This window comes from Eretmochelys imbricata, chromosome 1 (genome assembly GCF_965152235.1).
Source record: "Eretmochelys imbricata isolate rEreImb1 chromosome 1, rEreImb1.hap1, whole genome shotgun sequence".
Lineage (NCBI taxonomy): Eukaryota > Metazoa > Chordata > Testudines > Cheloniidae > Eretmochelys > Eretmochelys imbricata.
In genome coordinates this window covers 47,050,742-47,075,610 of record NC_135572.1, presented here as the reverse complement: position 1 = coordinate 47,075,610, position 24,869 = coordinate 47,050,742, and the positions used below count along the sequence as shown (strand labels likewise).

Below are 24,869 nucleotides of genomic sequence, written 5' to 3'. Positions count from 1 at the left end.
ACACTATACTGAAATAAGAATGATTCCACTCTGAAGGGACACTTCACCCTTGACTACATGTGGAAATTGCAATGGTTTAATTTAAGGTGTGATTTTTATAACCATTTAAACTGCTGAAAAAGGCAGAGAACATTTATTTTGGTTTAGACAGGCTTGTTGCACTTTCGTTTAAGTCTTTTCCTAACTGAAAGTGAGGGGAGACTTACTTTCTTAGACACAAAGAAAATTTACTTCATTCCAATCTGTTACACTTATGATACTCCACAGAAAGCAGTGTCCTTTTTTTTGTGGTCATGTGCAAAACCACAAAGAACCCAGTTTGACCCTCTGAATCCTGGTAGAGGGTGCAGGATCAGCAATTCAACATATTTGACATGAAAATCTCTAACACACAATACAGAAACTCACAAAGTCATTTTTACTGTTTTCTGAGTGGAACTTTACCGAGTTTTCTGACAGAAGTTAGATTGAATAACATCCTTTAGATTGTGAGTATCCAACATGTATTTGGCGTTAACATGTTCAGAAAGAAAGAGGTATTCCTAACCACATTTCTGAGATACTTTTTTGAAAAATTTTAATAGGTTCTGAATTTCTTATAAGAGTTGTGTAAGCAGAGGCACACAGAGCTCATGTTCAGCTACTTATCCACACCACCAGCACATTAAGAAACCTGTTGGGAGAAGGGGGAGCTCTTTACTGCTAGCTTCTCTCTTGCAAGTTCAAAGTTTTTAAATTTAGAAATAGTAGCACAAGGAATTTTACCAGCTTCTAAACACCTAGGTTTTTTTGATAATCATTAAAAAACAAAACAAAACCTATAATCAGAAGAGAGGACAATGCTGTAAAGAAGAAGGTAATTAAAGATGCTATCTTGCATCCACAAGATTAAGGCAGTGGTTTGCAAAGCATATTATTTCAGTAACGCTTTGCCTCAGATTAAACAAACTCAAAAATTGGGGCTAAAATTGCTAGTCAATCAGAGTAAGAGTAACCTAGAAGCAAGAAAGAGCAGCGTGACAACGGCAATTTCCTACATATCCTTGGGAAACCTTACTGAATTAAGTTCAAGTATATTTGGGGTCCATTGTTTTAAACAAAGGGTTTATATGTAGGATTGTGTTGTACTCCCAGGGCGAGGGCTACCACAGCTCCCCCAGGAACTAAAAATAGTGGATGCTGATTAAGGCAAACCAGTCAGGTTGTAGCCCTGCCTCAGAGAGGTATCACCTCTGGGGCAGCTCACATATTAGGTCAAACTGGATTATCCACAAACCAAAAGACAAAGGAAGGCCTTTTGGATAAAACAGCTTGATTTTAAACTACCCCAGGGCCTTCTTTCTGATCCAGCAAGCAGATAGGACCTGCTGTCCAAGAAGGAGTCACAATCCTTGCAAAAAAGGGTTTGAAGGACTGACACCTACCAGACCCTTGTGCTCGAGTTGGGGGTAAGCTTTTTAGCATGTGTGTAGCTTCTTTTCTTGTTTTTAGTATATTTTCTCTTATGCTTTCACCTTAAGAATAAATGTGCTTGCTTCAGAGATTCTAAGGCCAAAAGGGAACACTGTGATCATCTAGTCTGTCCTCCTGTATAGTACAGGCCATAAGACTACCCCAGAATAATTCCTAAAAAAGCATCCAATCTTTTAGAATAAAAAATAAATAAATAATAATAATAATAATTCTTTTAGAAAAGCATCCAATCTTGATTTAAAAATTGCCAGTGATGGAGAAGCCACCATGACCCTTCATAAATTATTCCAGCAGTTAATTACTCTCACCGTTAAAAATGTATGCCTATTTCTAGTCTGAATTTGTTTAGCTTCAACTTCCAGCCACTGGGTTCTGTTATACCTTTCTCTGCTAGACGGAAGAGCCCACTATTAAATATTTGTTTTCCATGTAGATACCTACAGACTGTAAATCAAGTCATCCCTTAACCTTCTCTTTGTTAAACGAAAGTCTAACATTATAAGGCATGTTTTCTAATCCTTTACTCATTATCGTGACTCTTCTCTGAACTTTCTCCAGTTTCTCAACATCCTTCTTCAATTTTGGGCACCAGAACTGGACACAGTACTAAACCAAAAGTTGCACCAGTGCTGAAAAAAGGTAAAATAACGTCTCTTCTCCTACTCAAGATTCTACTGTTTATATCATAGGATCACATTAGCTCTTTCGGCCACAGAGTCACACTGGGAGCTCATTTTCAGCTGCTTATCCACCTCCACCACCAAATCTTTTTCAGAGTAACTACTTCCCAGGATATAGTCCCCCACTTCATAAGCAAGGCCTATATTCTTTGTTCCTAGATGTATACTTTTCCATTTAGCTGTATTAAAACACATATTTGCTTATGCCCAGCTTACCAAGCAATCCAGATCACTCTGAAACAGTGAACTCTTCCTCATTATTTACCACTCCACCAATTTTTGTGTGATCCGCAAATGTTATCAGTGATGATTTTGTGTTTTCTTCCAGGCATTGATAAAAGTATTAAATAATGTATGGCCAAGAACCAATCCCTGAAAAGATCCCCTGGGTCAGGAGGGAAACAGAAGTGAGTCTCTGCACAGGAGAGGTGATGGCTGAGGAGCCAGGAGTCTACAGTGGGTGCCCTTAATGGACCAGGGAGGAGGGGGAAGCAGGGGTAGAGGGCATGCAGATGCAGTTTCCTTGAACAGTGACAGGAAGGTAGAAGAAAAGATTCACAAAGCCATTTACTGAATATATTTAGAGAACCTAACAGACTCAGACTTTAAGGCCTGAAGGGACCATTATGATCATCTACAAGGGATGTCTGCTGCTCAAAGAGTATGGATAAAGTAATGGAACAGTGTGACTTTAAAAAAAAAAAAAAACCCATGAAGTACTGGCTGTAGTTCTGAAATTTCAATCAAGCACTAAAAGTAAGCCAACACCACCATTTAAGTGATTTGTCCAATAGGTAGCAGAGCAGAAAACTGAATCCAGAGCTCCTGGCCAATGTCTTATCCTCAAGACCATTCCTTTCATATTGTCCATCCCCCTGCTAGTGCAGAATAGTTCCCAACTGTGTATTTTCTAATGCTTTATTCTGACTAGCTGTAAAATAGTTCAGACAATAAATGAGGATTTTGTGTGTGTCAGATTTTCTATGACAAAGGCCAGTTTCAAAAGTCTAAAGTGGGGACATAGAAACAGTGTTCAACAGAAACTTAACTGAATGTAAAATGTACACATATGTTGTCGTTAATGAACACTGTAGATTTCCCCCCTAGCAGACTGATAAATATAGCATGGTGGGGTGTGAACATGAGAACATTCTGGTGCTACCACCTCACTTTCTGCACCAAGAAGTCAGTTACAGCCTACTGCACCAGGCCAGAAGGGAGACAACATTTAATTTAAATCAAATCTATTGCAGCAGGTAGTAAAAAACTACATTGTTCAAAAGAAATACTTTAACAAATTTGTCTCCTGTATGCATAGTAAAAACAGCTGTAGAAATATGGGTTGTGCCTTTAAAAGGCTGTGGCTGGTGTACTGCATGGCTATATTAGCTCCATGCACAAATCCTATCAGATCAAAGCAGATATAGATTCCATTTATTTCAGAAGTATGCGGTCAAATGTACTTACCTTGTTAAAAATCTGAAGTAAAGCCTTTTTGATCTTTTTTATTATTATTACTACTATTCCTACCCACCACCTCCAAATTCATGCTGATCTGTTCAAACATCCCAAACTGAATAATCCTTTAAGGTCACTGTTCGGAAAGAACTCCATTACACTGTACCCATGCTATTCGAGGCAGTTATCTCCCTTTATGGCATGCTTTTCAAAATGATTTTTATATTCCAAGTAATCTTTAAAAACAGACAGGTGTACCCAATAATGAACCTCACTTACCCAAGTCCCTATGCAGGTGCTTGCTATTCCATTTGAGTTTTTTGATAATTATGACATCTGAGAATTAAACACTCGAACATCAGAGCAGCCAGCCTGAGACTGGAGGTTGCAAGGGACATTAAAAACAAACCTCTCCCCACCACCCCATTTGTGCAGAATGCCTGTTTAGGCTGTTTAACAGAAACAAACAACACATCTCTCCTAAATTAAATGGACTCTACCCATTTCTTCTGCAGATCACTCTTACCATGAATTATAGTATTGCTCCTCCCCCCAAAAAAACAGTTACAGGTATGTTGAGCTGTATGTTTAAACTGAACCTTTTCTTACCATTTTACACAGTATTTCATATCACTGCATGCGTGTTGTGTGATCATGTAATAATACACCCTACTTTCTGCATACACACAAGGGACAGAACTGAAGTAGCCATGGATGTTTTGTAACTGAGGGTAGAATTTAGTCCTGAAAAGGAATTTAGTAACCTTTTGAAGCACAAAATTGAATAGAATCCAGCTCACTTTCTGCACAACAGTGTTGACTGTGCAATGCTTACAGCTGTAAGAAGTAGCATAAGCTTACTGCCACTAACATAAAATTGATCTGACCCTTGTGTATTCATGACCATATTAAATAGTTTCTGTCCTCTTTCAGCTGCTTTTCTGACCATAGCAACATATTAAAGATAGCACTTATGTTGCACCTTTCAAATAAATTTAATCCTGTTTCCACAATCCGAATCAGGTATTTCAATGGATGTACATTCAAATGAGTATGTGAACTTTAAGAATACCAAAATGAAAAGTTATTGGAATGTTAAGCTGGAATCCTGGTTTGTATTAGTTATAGATCTTCAACAGCTAAGAAAAACCTGCAAATAAACCCCTATGTCCATTTGAATGTACAAGTCACCTTAACAGTATATTATATTTTCATAAATTATATTAGCAATTATGACTTGAGGCTGAGTTCTTCCAGGGAGTTAAGAGGCTAAGATAAGAACTTTAGCTTCAGCACAGGCTTTCAACACCTCCAGTAACCACTAAATGCCCTCCCTAGTCACTACTGTTTAATCATCCTACACTATTTTCAGACCAGAAAAGCTATTTTTGAACTACATATCTTCAAAATGTTGGTAAGGCATCAACCTTATTTGTGGATTATGGACATGCTGAATTAGGACACAGTCAACTTGAAACCTCAGTTTCAACATGTTAATTTAAAGGTAATTTCAGGAACCAAACTTGCCCAATTACTATTACCTATTTGTGATTTAACAGTTAGTTTCTATTTTTTTAAGAATAATTTTCTCTTCTCCCCCTTGTGTTAAAACAGAAAAGTTTAATATCTGTACTTTCAAAGTCACCCTCACAAAAACTCACTAGAACTTCAACATATATAAGGAACAATCTTGTTATAGAATTCAACCAAAGCTGAAATTCAGCTTTTCATTCTCCACCTAGAAGGCCCTATACAATTTTGCTCTCACCTACAGTCTCTGCTCATCTCTCCATTTTTCTCTTTCCTTCCCTATGCTTTTCACCATACAACTCCTTTTGTCTCATCTTCCTGCTCTGATTCATGTATTCTGCCCTCTACACCTGGAATAGTCTTCCCTTCGTCATCCACAAAGAGTGCTCTCGCTCTTTCTCTCTCTCAAAGAAAGTATCTTCAAGCAGGAAAGCACACTGTAGAATACACAGCCTCACATCTTATGTGCCACATTAATAACCGACTGTTGCACTGGCCCTGGCTATGTGTAGTAAGGAACTTGGATTTATGGGATACTGTTCCTCTGCCCTTCCAAGCCCCTTGACCCACAATGCAGTCCCAGCCTATTGCCAATTTAAACTCAAAGACCTGGGGGCACTACTAGGACCAAAGAACCTCACTCCTTTACAATTCAGGAGGGAAAAATTTAGAAGAGAAGGGTGGCAAGGAGGAGGCCTGAATATTTAGGTTTCTAGTCCACTGCCTCCCCCATAGCATTTTTAGCTTTCTTACTCTAGAGCTGGGCAAATGGACCAGATGAAAATCCCAAACTAAATTACAATGGAAAAGGAGAAGAGGTGGCAACTGCAGGAGCAGGAGGGAGAAAGAGCGGGCAACTCCTTCCTTGCCTTTCCCTGTTGATGGGGATGGGAATTTGGGGATGGGAATTCTGCCATTCCTCCTCTTCCTCTCACCTAGCAGGTGGCCCCTAGTGAATTATGTGCGGTTTGTGCCCCTACGAGTCACAAAACAGAGTGATATATTGAACAAAAGCCTGAGAGCTTCAGAGTTCTAATTCCACCTCTACCACTGATTCACTGCATGCCTTAAGCAAGTCATTTAACCTTTACCTTTCTAACTCAAACAGGAAAATAATACCTCAACACCACTGTGAGGTAGAAGACTGTTCTCAGAGCAAACATTAATCGCAAGTGTTACGGAAGTTTTAAGCAATAGGAATTACACCTAGGGTTACCACTTCTGAAATACAAAAAAATGGCACCCCTCCCCCTCCACAACCACAAGGCAACTCAGTAACACTGGCCTCTTCAAGAGCAACTTGAGTATCTAGCGAGGTAACACACAGATAAGATAATGATAACATCATTTTCTTACTTAAACTGTGTAAGTGGGAACACTGCAGCATTTTTAGCTGGACACAAACTTTTAACATTAGATATCCTAGTGTATTGTGATAATAATGGAAATCTTTAGTTCTACATTAAAAAAACTGTCAGGTTAAATTATTTTACTGGCAAATTCATAAAAAAAGCCAGGCTGGTCAAATACCAACCAGGTGGTAACTCTAGTTACAACACAATAGTTAAGGTTAATACGATCATTCCATTCTAAGTACCTCTTTTCAGTTCTAACTTTATCAAGTTTATACAATCATAACCTTCAACACTGCACAATCTCTCCTCTCTTAAAAACTGAGTTGATGGTAATTCGGGGGGATGGGGGGGAAGAAGAAGAGGAGGAACTATTAATACAATGTTGAATTTGACAATTTAAATGCACAAAACAGCCAGGAAATTTAGAAGGTTCAAATAGCAAAGTTAAATTGTGAAGTTTTCTGATTTTTGTGCATTTAAACTTTTCTACTTTAATATTCAATGCAAAAAAGCCTACAATATTAGATGTTTGCGATGGATATAACTAAACTCTTTCCATCAGAAACGTACCTCACTCAGAAATGTAAAGCATGGTGTCTTATTTTAATAGGTTAGAAAGAATGCAAGTCTGTTATCTCCTCCACAAATTAGAACAGTAAACAAACAAACAAAACCAAACCTCTGAATGGGAGCGGGGACAGACAATAAAATGCCAGAGAGCACTTGTCCTGGGGGCAACTACACTTATTTTATTGTTTGAGCTTCTGGCCCAATTTCAACCCCTGCTTTGAGTAACTGTTTCTAACATTTTTTTAAAAATGTAAAATAAAGCATCCAAGATACTGAAAAGTGACTAGTAAAAAGTAATTTTACCTGAAAATTGTTTTCTGTGACTCTGTTCCACCAAACCATATTGATGGGTACTCCTGTTTTACACCTGTCAGCCAGACAGCCAATAGCGTTCTTTGATTTTCGTGCCTTTGATCCCACCGGAACTATCCTCTCCTCCAGCATCCCCAGTCGATACTTCCTTGGCTACGAAAAAGAAGGAGAGAAACCAGGCCACTCCTAACATCCCTCAGTCTAGAACTAAGCTAAAATAGGTAGAACATCTCAGGATGATCTCTGGATTGGTGGAATAGGAAACAATTTGCAAGTAAAATTTATCTGAGACTGTTTCCCTTCAATCCCGACTATGAGGCTCTAACTAACAATTCCTTGGAAAGGAAAGGAAAACAACTAAGGCAGAGGTAGAGTATTTGTAAGCAAACCATTGCAACAGAAGTCAGCCACTGAAGTCTGTGCATACAGTTTGGTGAATTTCATAAAAATGAAAAATTATGTTTTGCAAAACTCTTCCATTGACACTTCCCTGTTTTTATCCCACAAAGCAGACACTGTTGTGGCAGAACAAGTGCAGAGGTTTTAGACAGAGACCCATGGTACCTTCCAACCTATATTCCTCTAGCACATACCTTCAACCACATCATGATACTGAACTCCGACACTTTCCTTGGGAAGGGTCAAAGGCATCCATCAAGCAACAGGAAATCAGCTTAATGAAAAAACATTCAAAGGCAAAACAAATATTTACGTTCAAGGCTGCCACAGCTCTTTCTTGAAAGAAAAAAAGAATGGGGCCTTAAAGGAAATTTCAAAACATAAGACAATTTTGAAGCCATTTACAACAGAACTCATGGAACTAGACAAAAGGTCTTCCACCTGTCCAAATTAATATTCAGAAGACTAATTCCAACTATCTTCCTAGATGAAGACAGACGTGAAATACAATAATGGAAGAATATGTGAAATGGACTCCAGTCACTCAAGAAAGCAAACCATGCGTTTTTTAAAAAAGCAAACATGCAAAAGGTGGTTGTGACTCAACAATACAGACAACCCTAGTACCCTGATTATGAAAACCAGTAGATGGACTTTAAAGCATTTCATTGAATTTTTATGAAAAGAGCTCTGGAAACTGAAACCCTTTACCCAAAAAAACAGGCAAAGCACAAGGGCACTGCAAACTTCCCCATGATGTCATATCAATGTATCCTAGCCTAGAGAGCAAATTCCAGCAGGGACACAGTTCAGAGTTTGGACTTACTTAGAACATGGCTTCTTTACTGCTGCTACCAATCAGTTGGGGAATAAATTTCCACACCTATGAGTACGGGTCTTAATGCGCTGCTTGGCCACTAGGATCTGGATTGAGACCACCAATTACTTAAATCTCACACTGGTCACTGAACAGTTCTAAAACAGCTTTCAGAAGACTTCTAGTTTGGGTAATAGGTTGTCGCCTGAATGTGAAGAATGTTAGAAGTCTAGGATTTTGATAAGAACCTGCTTTAAACTTCCAAAATGATCAAAGGATGTTCTGCTATGGTAAAATCATGACAATGAAAGGGAGGGAAAGAGCAGCTAATCTATTTGAGAATATTTTACCCACACAGAATGAAGGATGTAAACTTTTCAATAGTCTCCTCTCTAAAGCAAGCTTGTAGCAAGAGTCATTCTACATTAAAATACCCAAATCGTTCTGAATACTTGTTACACGAAGAAATATGAAACTGTCTGGAATCAGAGCAGCATGTCTGTTATACATGGTCCCGTGTAATGACTTCACGGATAGGAGATACGGCACGGATATGGATCAACTCTCCTGGGTTCCCTTTGTTACTTCCTTCTATACTTGTAATATGAACTCTTAAAAACCATGGAGAGAGTTCATCCTTATTCATAAAAAGTCTTCCTTTTGGGGTATCTACTGAAATAGGTATCAACTGGCAAATGTAGGGAGGTTTTACTGTGATCCTGTATAGATGGAGATAAACTAAAAACTTACTCCCCTTCATGCAGAAACCTACGTAACTAGTCTCTCTAGGAAACTGAACGGCTTACAACTGGACATGCATAGTAAAGATTGTTCCTTGCTAGACAAAATGAGAACTTCATTGAAGGAGATTCCCCCTGTTCATGCAAAGCCACCAACACTGTAAGATGAGTTTAACCAGACTATCACAGAAGGCTGCAAAAGGAGCCTCTGTTTATGGGGGGGGTTCACCTGACAACCTATGAGTCACACTGTTAGCCAGTCTAAATACCTACAGAATCCAGTTGGCATTTTGCTTGAATAATAATTCCAGCATTTGGCCTCCTCACATTCTTGCTTCTGAGAAAAATAGTTCAAGTTAACTAAGAGTAGAAGATGAAGGATCCCAACTTTGACCTTCAAGTTATAAAGATATAAAGCTGCTTAAAGATCAAGTAATTTGAATCCTTGATGTACAAAAGGAGAGTAAGTGGCTTCTGCAATGTCTCTAAATGGAAATATATAAACTGTGTGATGACAGGACAACAGTCTCCCCACATTTTGAGTATGAGTGCATTACAGTAATGTTAATGATCAGTTGTCCATTTGGGAGACTGGAAAGAGCAATGTGTCTGAATTTCTGGTAAGGTATACTCAATACAGGATCTTTTGGGTGAGACAAAATATGTCTTTTCTCTGCATAAATATTGAAAATTTTACTGTATTTTTCATGATGGGTTTGTCTCAATGTCCTTGACCAAACTAGCACCTCGGCCTTCACTGCTATATCAAGTACTATGTCCCAACCATCCACTCTCCTCAGTGTTGAAGCTCACATATATTTATGAAAGGCTTATGGATCCTTCAAAATGAAAGGTGATCTATAAATATAAATATTCTGAAAAGGAAAACTAAAACAAAAGAGAAACTGAGCCAAGCAGTTAAACCAGAGGAAGGCTGTTTCCTTTACAACTAGATTCAGATTCCAGAGAACTACACTGAAACTGAATCCAGGTTTTATGAGGGGTCACAACCAAAAACACACACACACACACACACACACACACAGCACAGGCCAGTTGTATGCTACAAGCAATATAGAATCCAGTCTGGACTGATAAGATCCCCCTAATTCATAGCGTTCCTACCAAGGCTCAGGAATTAAAAGACATCTGCATGTAATAAAACTTAGATCTTGCACTAGAGATAAGATTTTCAAAAGCGCCCAAGTGATTTAACAGCCTACATCAGGGGTTCTCAAACTGGGGGTCGGGACCCCTCAGGGGGTCACGAGGTTATTCTGAGGAGTCACAAGCTGTCAGCCTCCACCCCAAACCCTGCTTTGCATCCAGCATTTATAATGGTGTTAAATTATATATATATGTGTTGGTTAAATTATATATATATATATAGCGTTTTTAATTTATAAGGAGGGTCACACTCAGAGACTTGCTATGTGAAAGGGGTCACCAACACAAAAGTTTGAGAACCACCGGCCTATATCCAATTTTCAAAACTGACTTAGAGCTTGTCTACATGGTGAGTTACTGCATGGCAAGCCAGGGTCTGAATCTACAGCGCACCAGCTTGCTGTGCAATAATTCACCATATAGGCACTTCAACAGCACAGTAGAAGTCCTGGACAGTGGACTAGACCTTAGACATTCACTGCAGTTTAGCAGTGTCCACAGAGTCAGCATGCAGCAAGATGATGTGTGGTAAATTCACTCTGGCTTGCCATGCCATACAGACATGCTTGAGTCACTCAAAATTTTTTTTTACCCAAGAACCCGAACTTCTGCAATGTAAGACAGACATAAAAGCCCTGTCAACATTTTAATAAAAAGACTGGATACAAGTTTTGAGTAACTCACATCTAAATATCCCAAGTTCACCCTCAAACTATTCCATCAATGAAAGCACATCCAGGTCAGGATGTACAGCCGAGTCTATAGGAAACTGGAAGAAAGGAAGTTCTGTAGGGAGAGCTGATAAGGTTAGTAAATCTACTGAGTAGTCAGGACAGGAAAACCAAGATTGCCATATTCTTGCTCTCTGTAATTTTGTTTGCTACCACAGGTAGCAGATTATGTCTTGGATCAAAGGCAAGGACAAAGCAGCCACTCATAAGCTTCTAGGAAAACAAGTCACCTTGATAATGTCTTCTCTGAAGCTATGACATCCTATGAAGTATGATTTAACCTGCCCAATACAGCTCAAGAGCTGCTTGATGCAAGGGCAAGTCCCTTGGATGAATATAAAGACGACTGTCTGAAAGAAAGACTCCATCAGGTAAAGAACTGCTCAGCAAGACTTTTTGTAAACTTTGACATCTGTATGTCTGTACATTTTAGGAAGACAACTGACATTTAAATACTGACTTGGTAAACAATCTTGAGAAGCATCAGAAAGTTCTAAGAAACGTCTTCACACCAAAACACTCTGACAGATGAGCAATCTTGAATCACCATGTGCTCTAGAAATGTTTCCTGATGCCAGCCTGTTACTTGCTCCCCATTCATCCAATATAGAGTTCCAGAGAACTCTAGCAAGTCTATTAACTTGTCCATTTTATTCTGCTAGATGGACTGCTTGTTGCATTTGAAATTAGCATGGGGAAGTAGTTTTTACTTTGTGTAATGACTCATCCACTCCCAGTCTTTATTCAAGTCTAAGTTAATGGTGTCCAATTTGCAAATTAATTCCAATTCAGCAGTCTCTCGCTGGAGTCTGTTTTTGAAGCTTTTTTGTTGTAATATTGAGACTTTTAGGTCTGTAATCGAGTGACCAGAGAGATTGAAGCGTTCTCTGACTGGTTTTTGAATGTTATAATTCTTGACGTCTAATTTGTGTCCATTTATTCTTTTACGTAGAGACTGTCCGGTTTGGCCAATGTACATGGCAGAGAGGCATTGCTGGCACATGATGGTATATATCACTTTGGTAGATGTGCAGGGGAATGAGCCTCTGAGGGTGTGGCTGATGTGATTAGGCCCTATGATAGTGTCCCTTGAATAGATATGTGGACAGAGTCGGCAACGGGCTTTGTTGCAAGGATAGGTTCCTGGGTTAGTGTTTTTGTTGTGTGGTGTGTGGCTGTTGGTGAGTTTTTGCTTCAGGTTGGGGAGGAGAGGGTGGCTGTCTGTAAGCGAGGACTGGCCTGTCTCCCAAGATATGTGAGTGAGGGATCATCCTTCAGGATAGGTTGTAGATCCTTGATGTTGCACTAGAGAGGTTTTAGTTTGGGGCTGAAGGTGATGGTTAGTAGCATTCTGTTACTTTCTTTATTGGGCCTGTCTGGAGTAGGTGATTTCTGGGTATTCTTCTGGCTCTGTCAATCTGTTTCTTCACTTCAGCAGGTGGGTATTGTTCTTTAGTTGTAAGAACACTTGATAGAGATCTTGTAGGTGTTTGTCTCTGTCTGAGGGGTTGGAGCAAATGTGGTTGTATCTTAGAGCTTGGCTGTACACAATGGATGGTGTGATGTGGTCTGGATGAAAGCTGGAGGCATGTAGGTAAGTATAGCGGTCAGTAGGTTTCCGGTATAGGGTGGTGTTTATGTGACCATCGCTTATTAGCACTGTAATGTCTAGGAAGTGGATCTTTTGTGTGGACTGGTCCAGGCTGAGGTTGATGGTGGGATGGAAATTGTTGAAATCATGGTGGAATTTCTCAAGGGCTTCTTTTCCATGGGTGCAGATGATGAAGATGTCATCAATGTAGCACAAGTAAAGTAGGGGCATTAGGGAACGAGAGCTGAGGAAGCGTTGTTCTAAGTCAGCCATAAAAATGTTGGCATACTGTGAGGTCATGCGGGTACCCATAGCAGTGCCGCTGACTTATGCCCAAATAAATTTGTTTGTCTCTAATGTGCCACAAGTACTCCACATTTTTTTTTGCTGATACAGACTATCACGGCTACCATTGTGAAACGTATTCCATAGGTAATTTTGGAAAATCCAAGCGTAACATTTATTTGTGTGTGGAAAGAATTTACTCATTTTCTGAAATGCATTTATTATACCATTGATGAGCACACAGCATTTTAGAGATGTAATACACTTCCTGTTCCAAGGATCTTACAGTCTAAATCAGTCATAGAAACATTTGACTCTGGTGGGTAGAGAAGATGCAGTACACAACAGTTATCAGTGGGTAGAGAATACAGATTTTGGGACAGCATTGTATTTCAAGGAAAGTAGTTCAAATATGTATTTTTGTTTTACATAGATATTTTTGAAGGGTTATTTTTATACATACACTAGAATGGGAACAGATTATGCCTCAACAGAGATTAGGCAGAGATTAGTGGTGGAGAGCTACCAAAGAAGAATTTGAAGATACTGAGCCATGCTGTTAGTCTACTGGGACAGAACTAGCTTTTCCTGTGTTGCCTCCTAAAAACTGACCATTAAACACGATGTGACAACCCATAACCTGCTAGAGTACACAAAAGCGCTCTGAACAACTCATTATCCCACAATCCATAAAACACCTCCTTCCTCCTCTCTTCAGGACAGCCATAAACACTATGTTATTTTCATTCAGTAAACCATGATTTGTTATCTGGACTACAAGTACACACTTCAAATGAACATTACCAGTAACTAATATGTTCCACATGGAGCTATAATTGAACACTACTTAGTAGTAGAGTTGCTATAGAATGAACCATCCTTTGTCCTGCATGCCAACTATTAAGGGGATGTCTTCCCTAGCAGAGGCGTGCAAAGGATCAGTTCCAGAGGATCAGACCTGGTACCATAAAGGTGCCTCAGCCCCCCCACTTTTTTTTTTTTAAACTTCTCACTCTTCTCTTCTGTCATGGTGCCCTAGCCTTTTCTACAACTGCTTCCATCACTTGCTCTCAACTGACCTTATATCTGCATTCCTGAGCTCTGGCTTAGTTTCATCTGTTTTAGTCCTGAGTTTCACAGACATATGACCTTTGACCCGATTTCTCAGAGCTTCACAGAAATATTAGCTAGACCTTTCACACACTCAGTCATTCCAGTGCTAGCAATTCATTCACGAAGAGCTTGGTGGGTGAATTCTTATGGTCAACAGTGATTTCCACCATGAATACCTACAAGCACAAAAATGGTGCTCAAAAGTGCAAGCTGCAGCAGGCCTTTGAAAAAGATCAGAAAAGTGCAAGTGGTCTACATAGTTTCTTGAAAAGTGAAAAGTTTGGCCATGTTCCTGGTGAACAATCATCGGATGTTTCTGCTACTTGCACTTTTGGACCTTCCTTAGCTAGTGAGGATGTTGATTTGGATTTCTCAGGCTCATTGAGTGCTGGAACATCTGATTCTGGCACAGAGCTTGGCATTGAATAGTTGAGCCCTAGAGTTTGAGTCTGGGACAGAAAGTTGCCTGTTTGTTAGTGCAATAGTTATGGATGTGGATGCTGAAACTGGTTCGATTATTGAAAGCGTGGGGAAGAATTTGGACTCTGACAAGGTAGATCTGGCTACTTAGCCACAAGTGACAGATTCTGTTCACTATTTTTTTGCAGAAAACAATCCTGTTAATTTAAAACAAGGCAACTATTAAAATGGTGAGTCTTTGCTAATACTCCTAATGTTAATTGCCAGTGATCTTCATTAATGTACAGTTAGATGCTTGCCTCCTTGTTCCATTTTACTTGTTTGCTTTTTCAGCTAAATTCCTCATCTTCCTTTATGAACCATAAAACTGTGCACCCAAACTTTTCCTTATAGCAAGTGAGAATGCCAACATGAACATCTGAAGGAATATACAGAGGCAAATCACTTGCTGGATGGAACTTGCAGAACAGCTGGAAAAGGACTGCACAATTGAAAAAGGTATGTAAACCTGCTACAAGATGCAGAAGGGCATGTGGCACAATACTCTCATCTCTTGGATATTCTGCTGTATTTAGGTGAGAGATGTTAAGCTTTGAGAGGTTCAAGCGAGAAATTAGACAATTTCTTGTAATGGTAATTTTTTACATTTACTGGAATTGCTTGCAAGGTATGGATAGTGTGTTGCAAGACCGTGTGAAAGCTATTAAAGCTTGTGCCACAAAGGTGTCATACGGAAACTGAATTCAAAATGAATTTTAGTAGGATCATAAGAAAAGTATGGCAGGCTATTTTTTACAAGGTTAATAAACCTGATTACGTCTCTATTATGTTTTATTGCATTTCAGACCTCTCCTGATGGAACAAATGTCTCAGGTGTTTATGTATGCAGAGGTTTTGAAAGACAGAGCAAAAGGTTATTGCGAATGTTATAGATTTAATTGACATCCACACCAAAACTAGGGAGGATATTATGGAAGTTATTTAGAAGAGCTAAAAAAACCTATTTAGATCCAGCTGATTGAAGGGGACAAAGCAACGAGAACAGAGCTAATGGCTGTAGCACACAATGCTGTTCAAAACTGAATTCAGTGGGCAAATCAAAACGAGTCTTTCGTCCTACATGCTACCCATTCACTGAATCTTATTGGAGAAGCAGCTGCAATGATTGTTCCAAGTTGTTTTATTTTTTTTTGGAATTGTTCAAAGATTGTATACTCTGTTTTCCATTTCTACCAGTGGTTGGGATATGTAGAAAAAGCATATTAGCATAACATTAAAATGTCAAAGTACACAAGATGATCAGCATGGGTAGAGGCAATGTGTTAGACAAGATCAAAGCTTCAAACAATCTTATGCCAGTACTTAGACGTTGATAGATTGCAAATAAACATTACACAGAGGTTTTTGTTTTCTTAGTATTCTGCATCTCAGCAAAAACATCTGGTCAAAAATTAATGCTGTGAGCAAAAAATTGCAGAATTCAGATCTTGACATTAAAACGGGTAATGGTTTACTTGGTGGCCTGCAAGATGCTTTAACAGAATTATAGTCTCCTGGGTTTGTTGCATGTAAGGAAGCTGTTGATTCACAGTCTGAAACATTAGGATTATCCACACAGGTCAAAGAGAAACTATCTCAAAGGGGAAAGTAATGCCAGATGAACTTGCAAAGGATGAAAAGAAAGGTCATTAGATCTTGAAAGTTTTGAATGCAAGGTTTTCAACTCCATTTTAGACAGTATTAACACAACTGGATGTTTTACAGTTGCTGTTTTACAGGCTGCATAAGTACGAAGTGGGAAAAAGTTTGCTTTCTTTTAAAAGAGGAGCAACTGAAAAGTCTCAGCAGTGACAACTTGAAGAGCCACACTCAAAACTTAGCAAGCAGCTACCCTTGTGGTTTTAAACCCTGAGAGTTTTGACAATGAAACTGAGCTCTCTGCCAGTTTTTGCAAGCAAATCTTCAAGGATGACTTAGAAACAAAAGCACCCACTGAACTACTTAGTTACATTCTAAAAAGATCTTTAGATAAGAATATCCATAACAGAAATAGCATTGCATATATCTTGCTGTCTTCTTTTACCTGTGGCAACTAATCAAAGGAATTTCAGCAAGCTAAAATTAAATCACTAAGAACACCTATGGGGCAGGAAAGGGTATGCAATCTGGCAATTATTTCTAGAGAGAACTCAGAAGCAAGGTGGACAGACTAGGATGAGTTAATAAGATTGCTTTAGAGAAGACTTTGTAAGAGTATGTAACGGTGATTTTAGGGTTGGGGGGAGAGGTGACGGTGGGAGGCAAGGATGCCCATATTTGAGTCTTAACTGGGCCCGGAACATCCTGGGTACAGCACTGTTTCCCAATCTCTTTCAGGTGAAATTCAAGTTGCTGATATGGATCCATAAAAGCCAATGTGGTTTGGATCCTAGTTCTAAGAGCTCTCTCTCTCCCTTCATGTTCCACGAACACCATTCAAATCAATCAAGCACTCTTGCCTATTGTCCCTATATTTGAACTTCTGAGGGCTGGAAACAGTGGTTTTCAGCAATGGGCCTTAGGCTCTAGAATTAACTGCCCTCAATGGGAAACCAGAAGAAGAATCGCTTAACCTTCAGCACACAGTTCAGAGCTCATCTGTTACAGAGGTGGAGCATGCTGACATTTACTATGTTGTCACTAGGATTAAGACTGCATACAAGTTTCAATGCTAACTCCTATTTTCATTTGCTCATAACATTCTTAAATTTTCACCTTTTAAGATGAAACTTTCACTGGCTGAAAATGACTTGGGAAAGTGATCAAAAAATGGTTGAGTTATTTGAAGGCAAGTGAAAAACAGTTCTTGTATTATAAAAAATTACTGATACTTTCAGTTTGGTACAGAAATAACAGTCATTCGAGGGATGTGCTTTGGAGTACTGCATGAAAACGGGTTTTGATCTGAGTTACAAATGTGAACAGTGCATGCTGCTGAAAGAGGACATTCTGCATTTTGTTTCAATTCACAACACAGGAACACAGCGCAGGCAAGTGTTGGCTGGTGGCTGCACAGTGTAAGAGTCCCTGCAGACCTTACAAACTCCCAAGGAGTAAGAGAAAGCTGATGCACTCTTAGGTCAGTCTATGCTCAAAAGTTTAACAGCACAGTTATATCAGTTAGAGGTTTGATTTTTTATTTGTATTTTTTTACATAGCTATGCTGGCAAAAGCCTTACTGTAGATGCAGTGATACTGGCAAAAAAGTACTTTTTTGCTGGTCTTGCTGGCAGAGCTGCATGAGCAAAACTTCTAAGTGTAGACAAGGCTTAAGATTTGAACCAAAGAACCATGCTTAGAAACGTACCTTGGGAACTCCATAGCTGAGGGAGGCAAAAAGTGCATTACTAAGCTGTAAATTTCTTAAGTTTAAGGGCCTCTTTTATGATGTCTTATAGTGCACAGAACACAGCATTATGGCGGTGTGTAACCAAACAATTCCAGATAACGGAATTTACACATACAATTATATGGTTTTTTTAATAAGAAAGTAGACTTTAGACGTCTAGGAAAGTGAAATTTGGGTTTTCGTTTTAAAAACCCTGGAATATTATATATAAAAATTTTGAAAAAGTTAAAAATGCATAATGAAGCACTCAAAATGCAGGGAATAATAAGGTTAAGGATTCATATGCAACCTTTACTACGCCCCGTGTTCATGCATCTCTATACAGTAGCTCTTCCTCAATGATGACATTCTTCCTGTCATTTTAAATACAAGTGTAGTATCTTATATCATGTATGGAAAGCTACAAGATCTTTCCCTCTTCATGTTCCATTACAGACATATGAAGAGTTCATAGCAAGTCATTCTTACACAGCACACTACATATGTATTAGACCTAACGTAGGTATAAGAGAAATCTTGCAAATACACAATAGCCATCTAGATGTACAGCAAAGTTGCTTTGAGATTTAATTACCTCAGCCCTTGAATTGTAGCTATAGAAGACTGTGTGCCTGGTAGCAAAGATATGTAGCTGATGAGTGCGGACAAACCTATTAAATTATCCTTTTCCTAAGGTATGTCTCACAGAAAGACTAAGTTATTAAAGTTACTCCAGTCATAAGATATACTGACTTTATTTAGGTATAAATAACAAAACAAGCAATAAGATATTTTTTAAATTACTAGTTAAGATGAGAGCTAGAAGTTTGTTCTTTCATATAGTTAGAGGAATAAGCATTTTATCTTGATGAACTTATACACGTCATCAGTTTCTGAAACTTTCTATAAGTAAATGTAATTTTGAAATAGTTTAGCTTCATGAAATAATGTAGGGTGCCCACCTACCCATAAATCAAATTAAACCTGAATAAAAAAAAGTATTTAAGAACACACCACACTTACACAAAAAGAAAGAAAATATCAAGTCAGGTCTGTTAATTAGTAAATATCAATTCTGTGGAACTCTACTGAACAACTGAAAACTGGATAACAGAGTTCCATAAAACTGTAAAAAGGAGACCAAATAGCACAGCAGTCTTGATACACGCCTTGTAGTAAATAAGTCAGTTTCTCCACAGTAAAGAAAAACTTTATTCTAACTCTTTGTTGGAGGATAATCTTGTTTCCACATTTGTGCAATAACCTTCTTTATAGAAACAAGCAAGTGATTGCGTAACTGTTTAATAACAACATTTTATTATTGCAAAAGTATGGTATAATTGCACAATGTAAACTTCATGTTTGAAAGAAAAGTTTAGTCCAGTAATGATCTGAAGTCTTCTCTGTAGCCACAATCCTGAAAATTACAATGAGTGATGACACAAATGTGGGGTTGCTTGGTAATGAGTACTGATCTACCCCTAAATGTGGTTTATGTACTGGATTTCTGAGATGGTGTGTTAGAATGTCAAAGGGGAGCAGACAGTTTCAACACACTCCCACGTGGTTACATACAGTCATAAGACCAGTGACTGCAAACCATTAAGGCTGAATGGATTTCACTGTCTGAACAATGGAACATGGATGGGAATATTCTCCTAGAGTGACTTTTCTCTCCTTCTGGTTCAGACTTGCTGACTGACTTGGGGAAGACATCACACCACATCCCCGTACCAAAGAACACTGAGCAATGTGGTAATTGGGGCCAGAGACACAGAGGGAAGGAGAGTTGACTTTCTACAAGAATGCTGAAGAAGTGCTCTGCGTAGCTCAAAAGCCTGTTTCTTTCACCAACAGAAGTTGGTCGAATAGAAGGTATTATCTCATCCACCTTGCCTTTACAAGAATGCAAGTTGGTTCTGTTCTTTTACTGTAATTAGGGTGGCCACTCACATTCTCAGAATACTGGACATTCCAGTAGTTGTGGGAATGGAGTGAGCCCGCCCCTGTCGGCATGCGGGGTGCACGGGAGGACGCTGCCCTGCAACCACCAGTGTGATCTCGCATGCACCATGTGTGCGAGATCGGGCCAGAAGAGTTGCATAGTGTGCTCTTCAAAACAGCATTCCCCTGTCAGATACTGAACAAAACCATGTCCGGTTTTGTCTCTGTTCAATTTAAAACCAGATGAGTGGCCTACCTACCTGTAACTCAAGAGAGAAACATCTTACTTAGCTTGCAGAGAAGCACAAGATTAGAGGAGATTAAATATGCATGTAGGCGGTTTTGAAATCTTTATCTCTAAAGTTTTGTTCCTACCGCTGAATAAAATATTTGGATTTAAAGAAGTTGGTCAATCTCACTGGTCACAGGTCTGTGAACTTTGCATGGTAATACTTGGTTGAATACATGGGTATCCCAATCTAAGAGTGGAAGCACTGCAAAATTCCATTCCAAGACAGGGAAGGACAAGAGCCCTTATACCTGGGGGGAAGATGGGGAGACTCAGACAAGAATGGGAACAGAGGTGCAGCTAGTCCTATAACGGTGACAAGCACATAGTCCCCCATGTCTATATGCTGTAAATTGAAGAATTATGGCTTGTTTTAGTAGTGGCCAAAAGGAAGATGTTTCAGTGCATTACACTACATACATAATAGTGTGTCCTTTTCATTGCATTTTTCCCAGCAAAAGAGGAAACCAATTTTCATTAATTCTTGATAGTTTGTTGGGAACATAATACATTCTTAATATTATCTTAACCTGAGTTAAGATATCCGAGGGGTTCTAAATTAGCTATTACCAACCAAAAACGATCTTGGAATCACTGTGGATAATTCTCTGAAAACTTCCATTCAACGCGCAACAGCAGTCAAAAAGGCTAACAATATGACAGGAATTATTACGGAAGGTAAAGAAATAATACAGAAAATGTCATAATGCCACTTATGAATGCGTGGTGCACCCACAGAATCAATTCTGTGTCTAGCTGTGGTTGCCCTGTCTCAAAAAGGATATAGTGGAACTGGAAAAGGTTCAGGGAAGAGCAACAAAGATGACTAAGGGAATGGAACAGCTTCCATACAAGGAAAGACTAAAGTTTAGAGCTGCTCAGCTCAGAAAAGAAACTGTGGGGGTGAAGTAACAGAGGTCCATAAAATCCTGAATGGTGAGGAAAAAAGTGAATAGAAAAGCGTTATTTACCCTTTCACACAACATAAAAACCTAGGGTCACCCGATAAAAGTAATAGGTAGTAGGCTTAATACAAACAAGAGGAAACAACTCACCACTAAGCTTGGAACTCATTGCCGTGGGATGTGGTGTTGGCCAAAAGTATAAGTGGATTCAAAAAAGAACACATGCATAAAACTGGAACAACACAGAGAAGGAACAGATCCATGATGACAGTTAACTAAGGTAAATATGAAAAAAATTGAATTATAGAAGAAATGCTACTTTACGTATAGTATGTGATCTCAAAGACTACTGTAATACATATGCACAAGATAGCAGAGCAAAGGTTGCTTGTTGAAACTTCACTTTTGAGTGCTTAATAGACTTTGTATGGAATTCTATTTAATTTCATATCAGTCAACTAAGTTTTACAGTTTAAGAAATGAGTTTACATGACAAAGAACAAAATGAGAGGAGTTTATTTTTTTTAGCTGAAAAAAGATAAAGAGAATTCCCAGGTGAGTGCTTGCTACGGAACAACTCAATGCCTCAAGGTGCTGGCCCCAATTCAGCAGAGGATGTTGGTATGTATTATCTTTAACCACATGATAAGTCCTTAGTCCCATTTAAATACGACTGAAGTCACTGCTTCAAGTTAAGCATGTGACTAAGTGTTTTGCTGGGTTGGAGCCAGAGTGTTCAGCACCCTGCGAGACTGAGTCACTAATGGTTTCAAGGCAGGGTACACATACTAGTGGAAAGCTGTACAGAACACAGTAAGAACAGAAGGTGCCAAAATACACTACTGCTGTCAGCAACTGTAGAAACATGGCATGAGCAGGACTAAAGTGGAAATTAGGTCTTGTTCTGGGAGACACAAATATTCCAGAGGAAATTTGGAATGGTTTAGGCAAAGTTCACCTCTTCATGTAAAGAATACTCTAATAGACTAGCTAAGCACGAAGATGCACCAAATTTGAATAAGTAGTTTGTTTCTGATGAATCTCAATCCAGATAACCTCTCCAATATCTTCCACTGTTCAGTCCAATTTGGAGAAAATCTTTTGTTCCTAACTTCTAGTCATCCAGGGCCAGTGAAGAGAGATTCTGAAGGACTAGAACTCTTGTTATACAGCTTGTGGTATATGTAGAGAGACTAGTACAAGCAGCACAGAAACATCCCAATAGCATGGCCAAACGGAATCGCAGGATGGTTCCCTCATTCCAACCACTGTACCAACAGCTGTCATCACATGAACAATTATCACTTCCGCAGGGTATATCTACACAGCAATAAAAATAACCCACAGTACTGAGTCTCAGAGCTCAGGTCAACTGACTCGAGCTTGCGGGGTTCAAGCTCTGGGGCTATAAATCACAATGTAGACATCTGAGCTTGGGCTGGGGCCCGGGCTCCGAGACCCAACCCCCTTCTAGGGTCTCATAGCCTGGGCTCCAGCCCAAGTCTGAACACCTACCTTGCAATTTTATAGCCCCTCAAGCCCAAGTCAGCTGACCCGAGCCAGCGGCAGCCATGCCACAGATCTTTTAGCACAATGTAGATGTACCCATAGAGATCTTCTCTAGTTCTGACTCAGATAAAGAGCCATTCAAAAGTGGAAATAAAACCAAGAAAATTATTGGGAACCATTGAGGACAGTTCAGTTCCAGTGGGTTTGAAGGTATGAACAAATAAATAAAAAAGCAAAGAATGGTATTTGTGGACCTTCCAGGCTGACTGGTGAAGGTAAGTGGTAACCATAAGTCTGGATTGGTGGTAACAGTCTCAGAACCAGTTTACATAAAAATGTCACTATGCGTTTTTCTTTAAACCGATAAAAGTGCCATCCCCTTAGCATCGGTGATTACAATCAATTATACCATACATATTTTATGAGCTATCAAAACCAATTACCAAAGGAACCAGAATTAATCCAAAGAGCTTTTCCAGGCTGAGAGAAATAATAATTTATGCTAATTTAAAATATAATCTTTCTAAAAAGAAAGTATTTCAATATATTAATGTTGAGACAAAATGTTAAACTCCAAGGAATCCAAGTTCAGGATGACACTCCATCCTTAGCAACTGGTATTATGCATTTTGGAAGATGACAAAAAAGGTACAACAGCATTAAGTTAAGGACAGAGTGTTAATCTAATATTGAATATCCCGGCTCTTGTTATCATGCACCACAAATTTATTATTTGTGTACGTAGTTTGTAAGAGAAAAATTGCCATAAGAAATTTTCAAGTAGCTACCTAATTGCATTTAGGGTTATGACATTTAGAGAGGTTTAGGGTTGTCAGAACCACCACATAGACTGCACCCACAGAAGTGTTCAGCTCATATGAATTTTTCCTTTTCAGTATCCTGTAAAATTTCTTAAATTTGTATTCTTAGATTTACTGTAACTTAAAATTGTAGTGCAGCATTCTAATAATTATTTGATGGGTGAAAGGAAAGATTTTACAGTTCCAAGAATGCATTTATCAAAGGCCATTTGAAGGTAATTTTTAGAATGTTCATGTAAAATTAAGAAGTTGGGTTAATTTTTTTAAAGCCAATCTGTAGCTGACTGATTACAAGATGTTTAAAAACATGTAATGTTTTTAACGCCCTAAATATTATAAGCACCTCAAATAGCCCCAAGCACACAAACCTATATTTCCAAACACTGTCTGCCTACACAAAAAGCAAGGAAATTCATAGTTAAGGTTACCAAGTCCATCCTTAACTTACTTTGTTGTAACCAAGTATTGCAGCTCATAAGTAGTATAGGATCACCCACTGTTCTGAGGACTCTGATAGGATCATATGATCAGCAATATCTAGGCACAATAAGATTTTTTTCAGACGGAATAAACTCTGAATTTCCTTGTCGAAGTCAGCTATTTAATAAATCTTTTACAGAAAACTTTATGAATTCAATACTACTCAAACATCCCTCCTTCGGAGAGGTAAGATGCAAAGCTTTTTTAAATAGTTGAGTATTTTAAGATTCCAAATTGCTAACTTTTAAACAAAATACCTGAAAAGCAATTTCTCCTTTACTCACTTACCAAGACCCTATTCAGGGTGTTATATTTGTCTTCCAAGTCAGTGATAATGCAGGAAATGCTGGTTTTAGACAACTGTTTTCAAGCGCTTTCAGGACAAAAACAAAACCCTCAACTTGGGTTCTTGGCAAGTAAAGAGATTTTTTCAAATAGCTATGTTCAAATTGTAAGTGCATATGAACTCAGGTCTATACAAACCATTTAATATCCCAAATCAATATATTTCAAACTGTCAAAAGCTCTGCAATTCACCTTACAGGTGACCTGTTGACATGAACTGCAAGCTACACAAACCCCAATAATACAAAAATATGCATTTCAGAATATTAACAGTATTTAGAAAACAAATCCATAGCCATCTGCATTTGAATTCTCTGCAGACTGAAGTCAGTGGATAACCTTCTTCTTCATGAATCGACATTAAGAAGTAGCAGCTACAATGTATACTCAATTAGCAACATTTCAGAGGTTTCCAGTTTGTATTCCAATTAACAGAAGTGCTAAATTAGTTGTAAAAGTGAATTATGAGTCAGTTTGCATAAGCCACTCTTTCTGTCAAAGATACCATTTTTGTGACTATGGGTTTAGAGCTTTGATTATTCATGGAAAAACAGGAACAAGCTAGGAA

The 24,869-nt window shown here is 38.7% G+C and overlaps 1 protein-coding gene across 1 annotated transcript in view; it reads right to left on the bottom strand.

Moving 5' to 3' along the window:
* The window catches only part of PAN3 (poly(A) specific ribonuclease subunit PAN3), a 119,512-nt gene that overhangs the window by 55,008 nt on the left and 39,635 nt on the right, over window positions 1–24,869 (bottom strand). Inside the window, exon 5 of the mRNA XM_077809871.1 lies at window positions 7,370–7,531. Within this exon, the coding sequence (XP_077665997.1) occupies window positions 7,370–7,531 (162 nt within the window). The remainder of the gene's footprint in view (window positions 1–7,369; window positions 7,532–24,869) is intronic.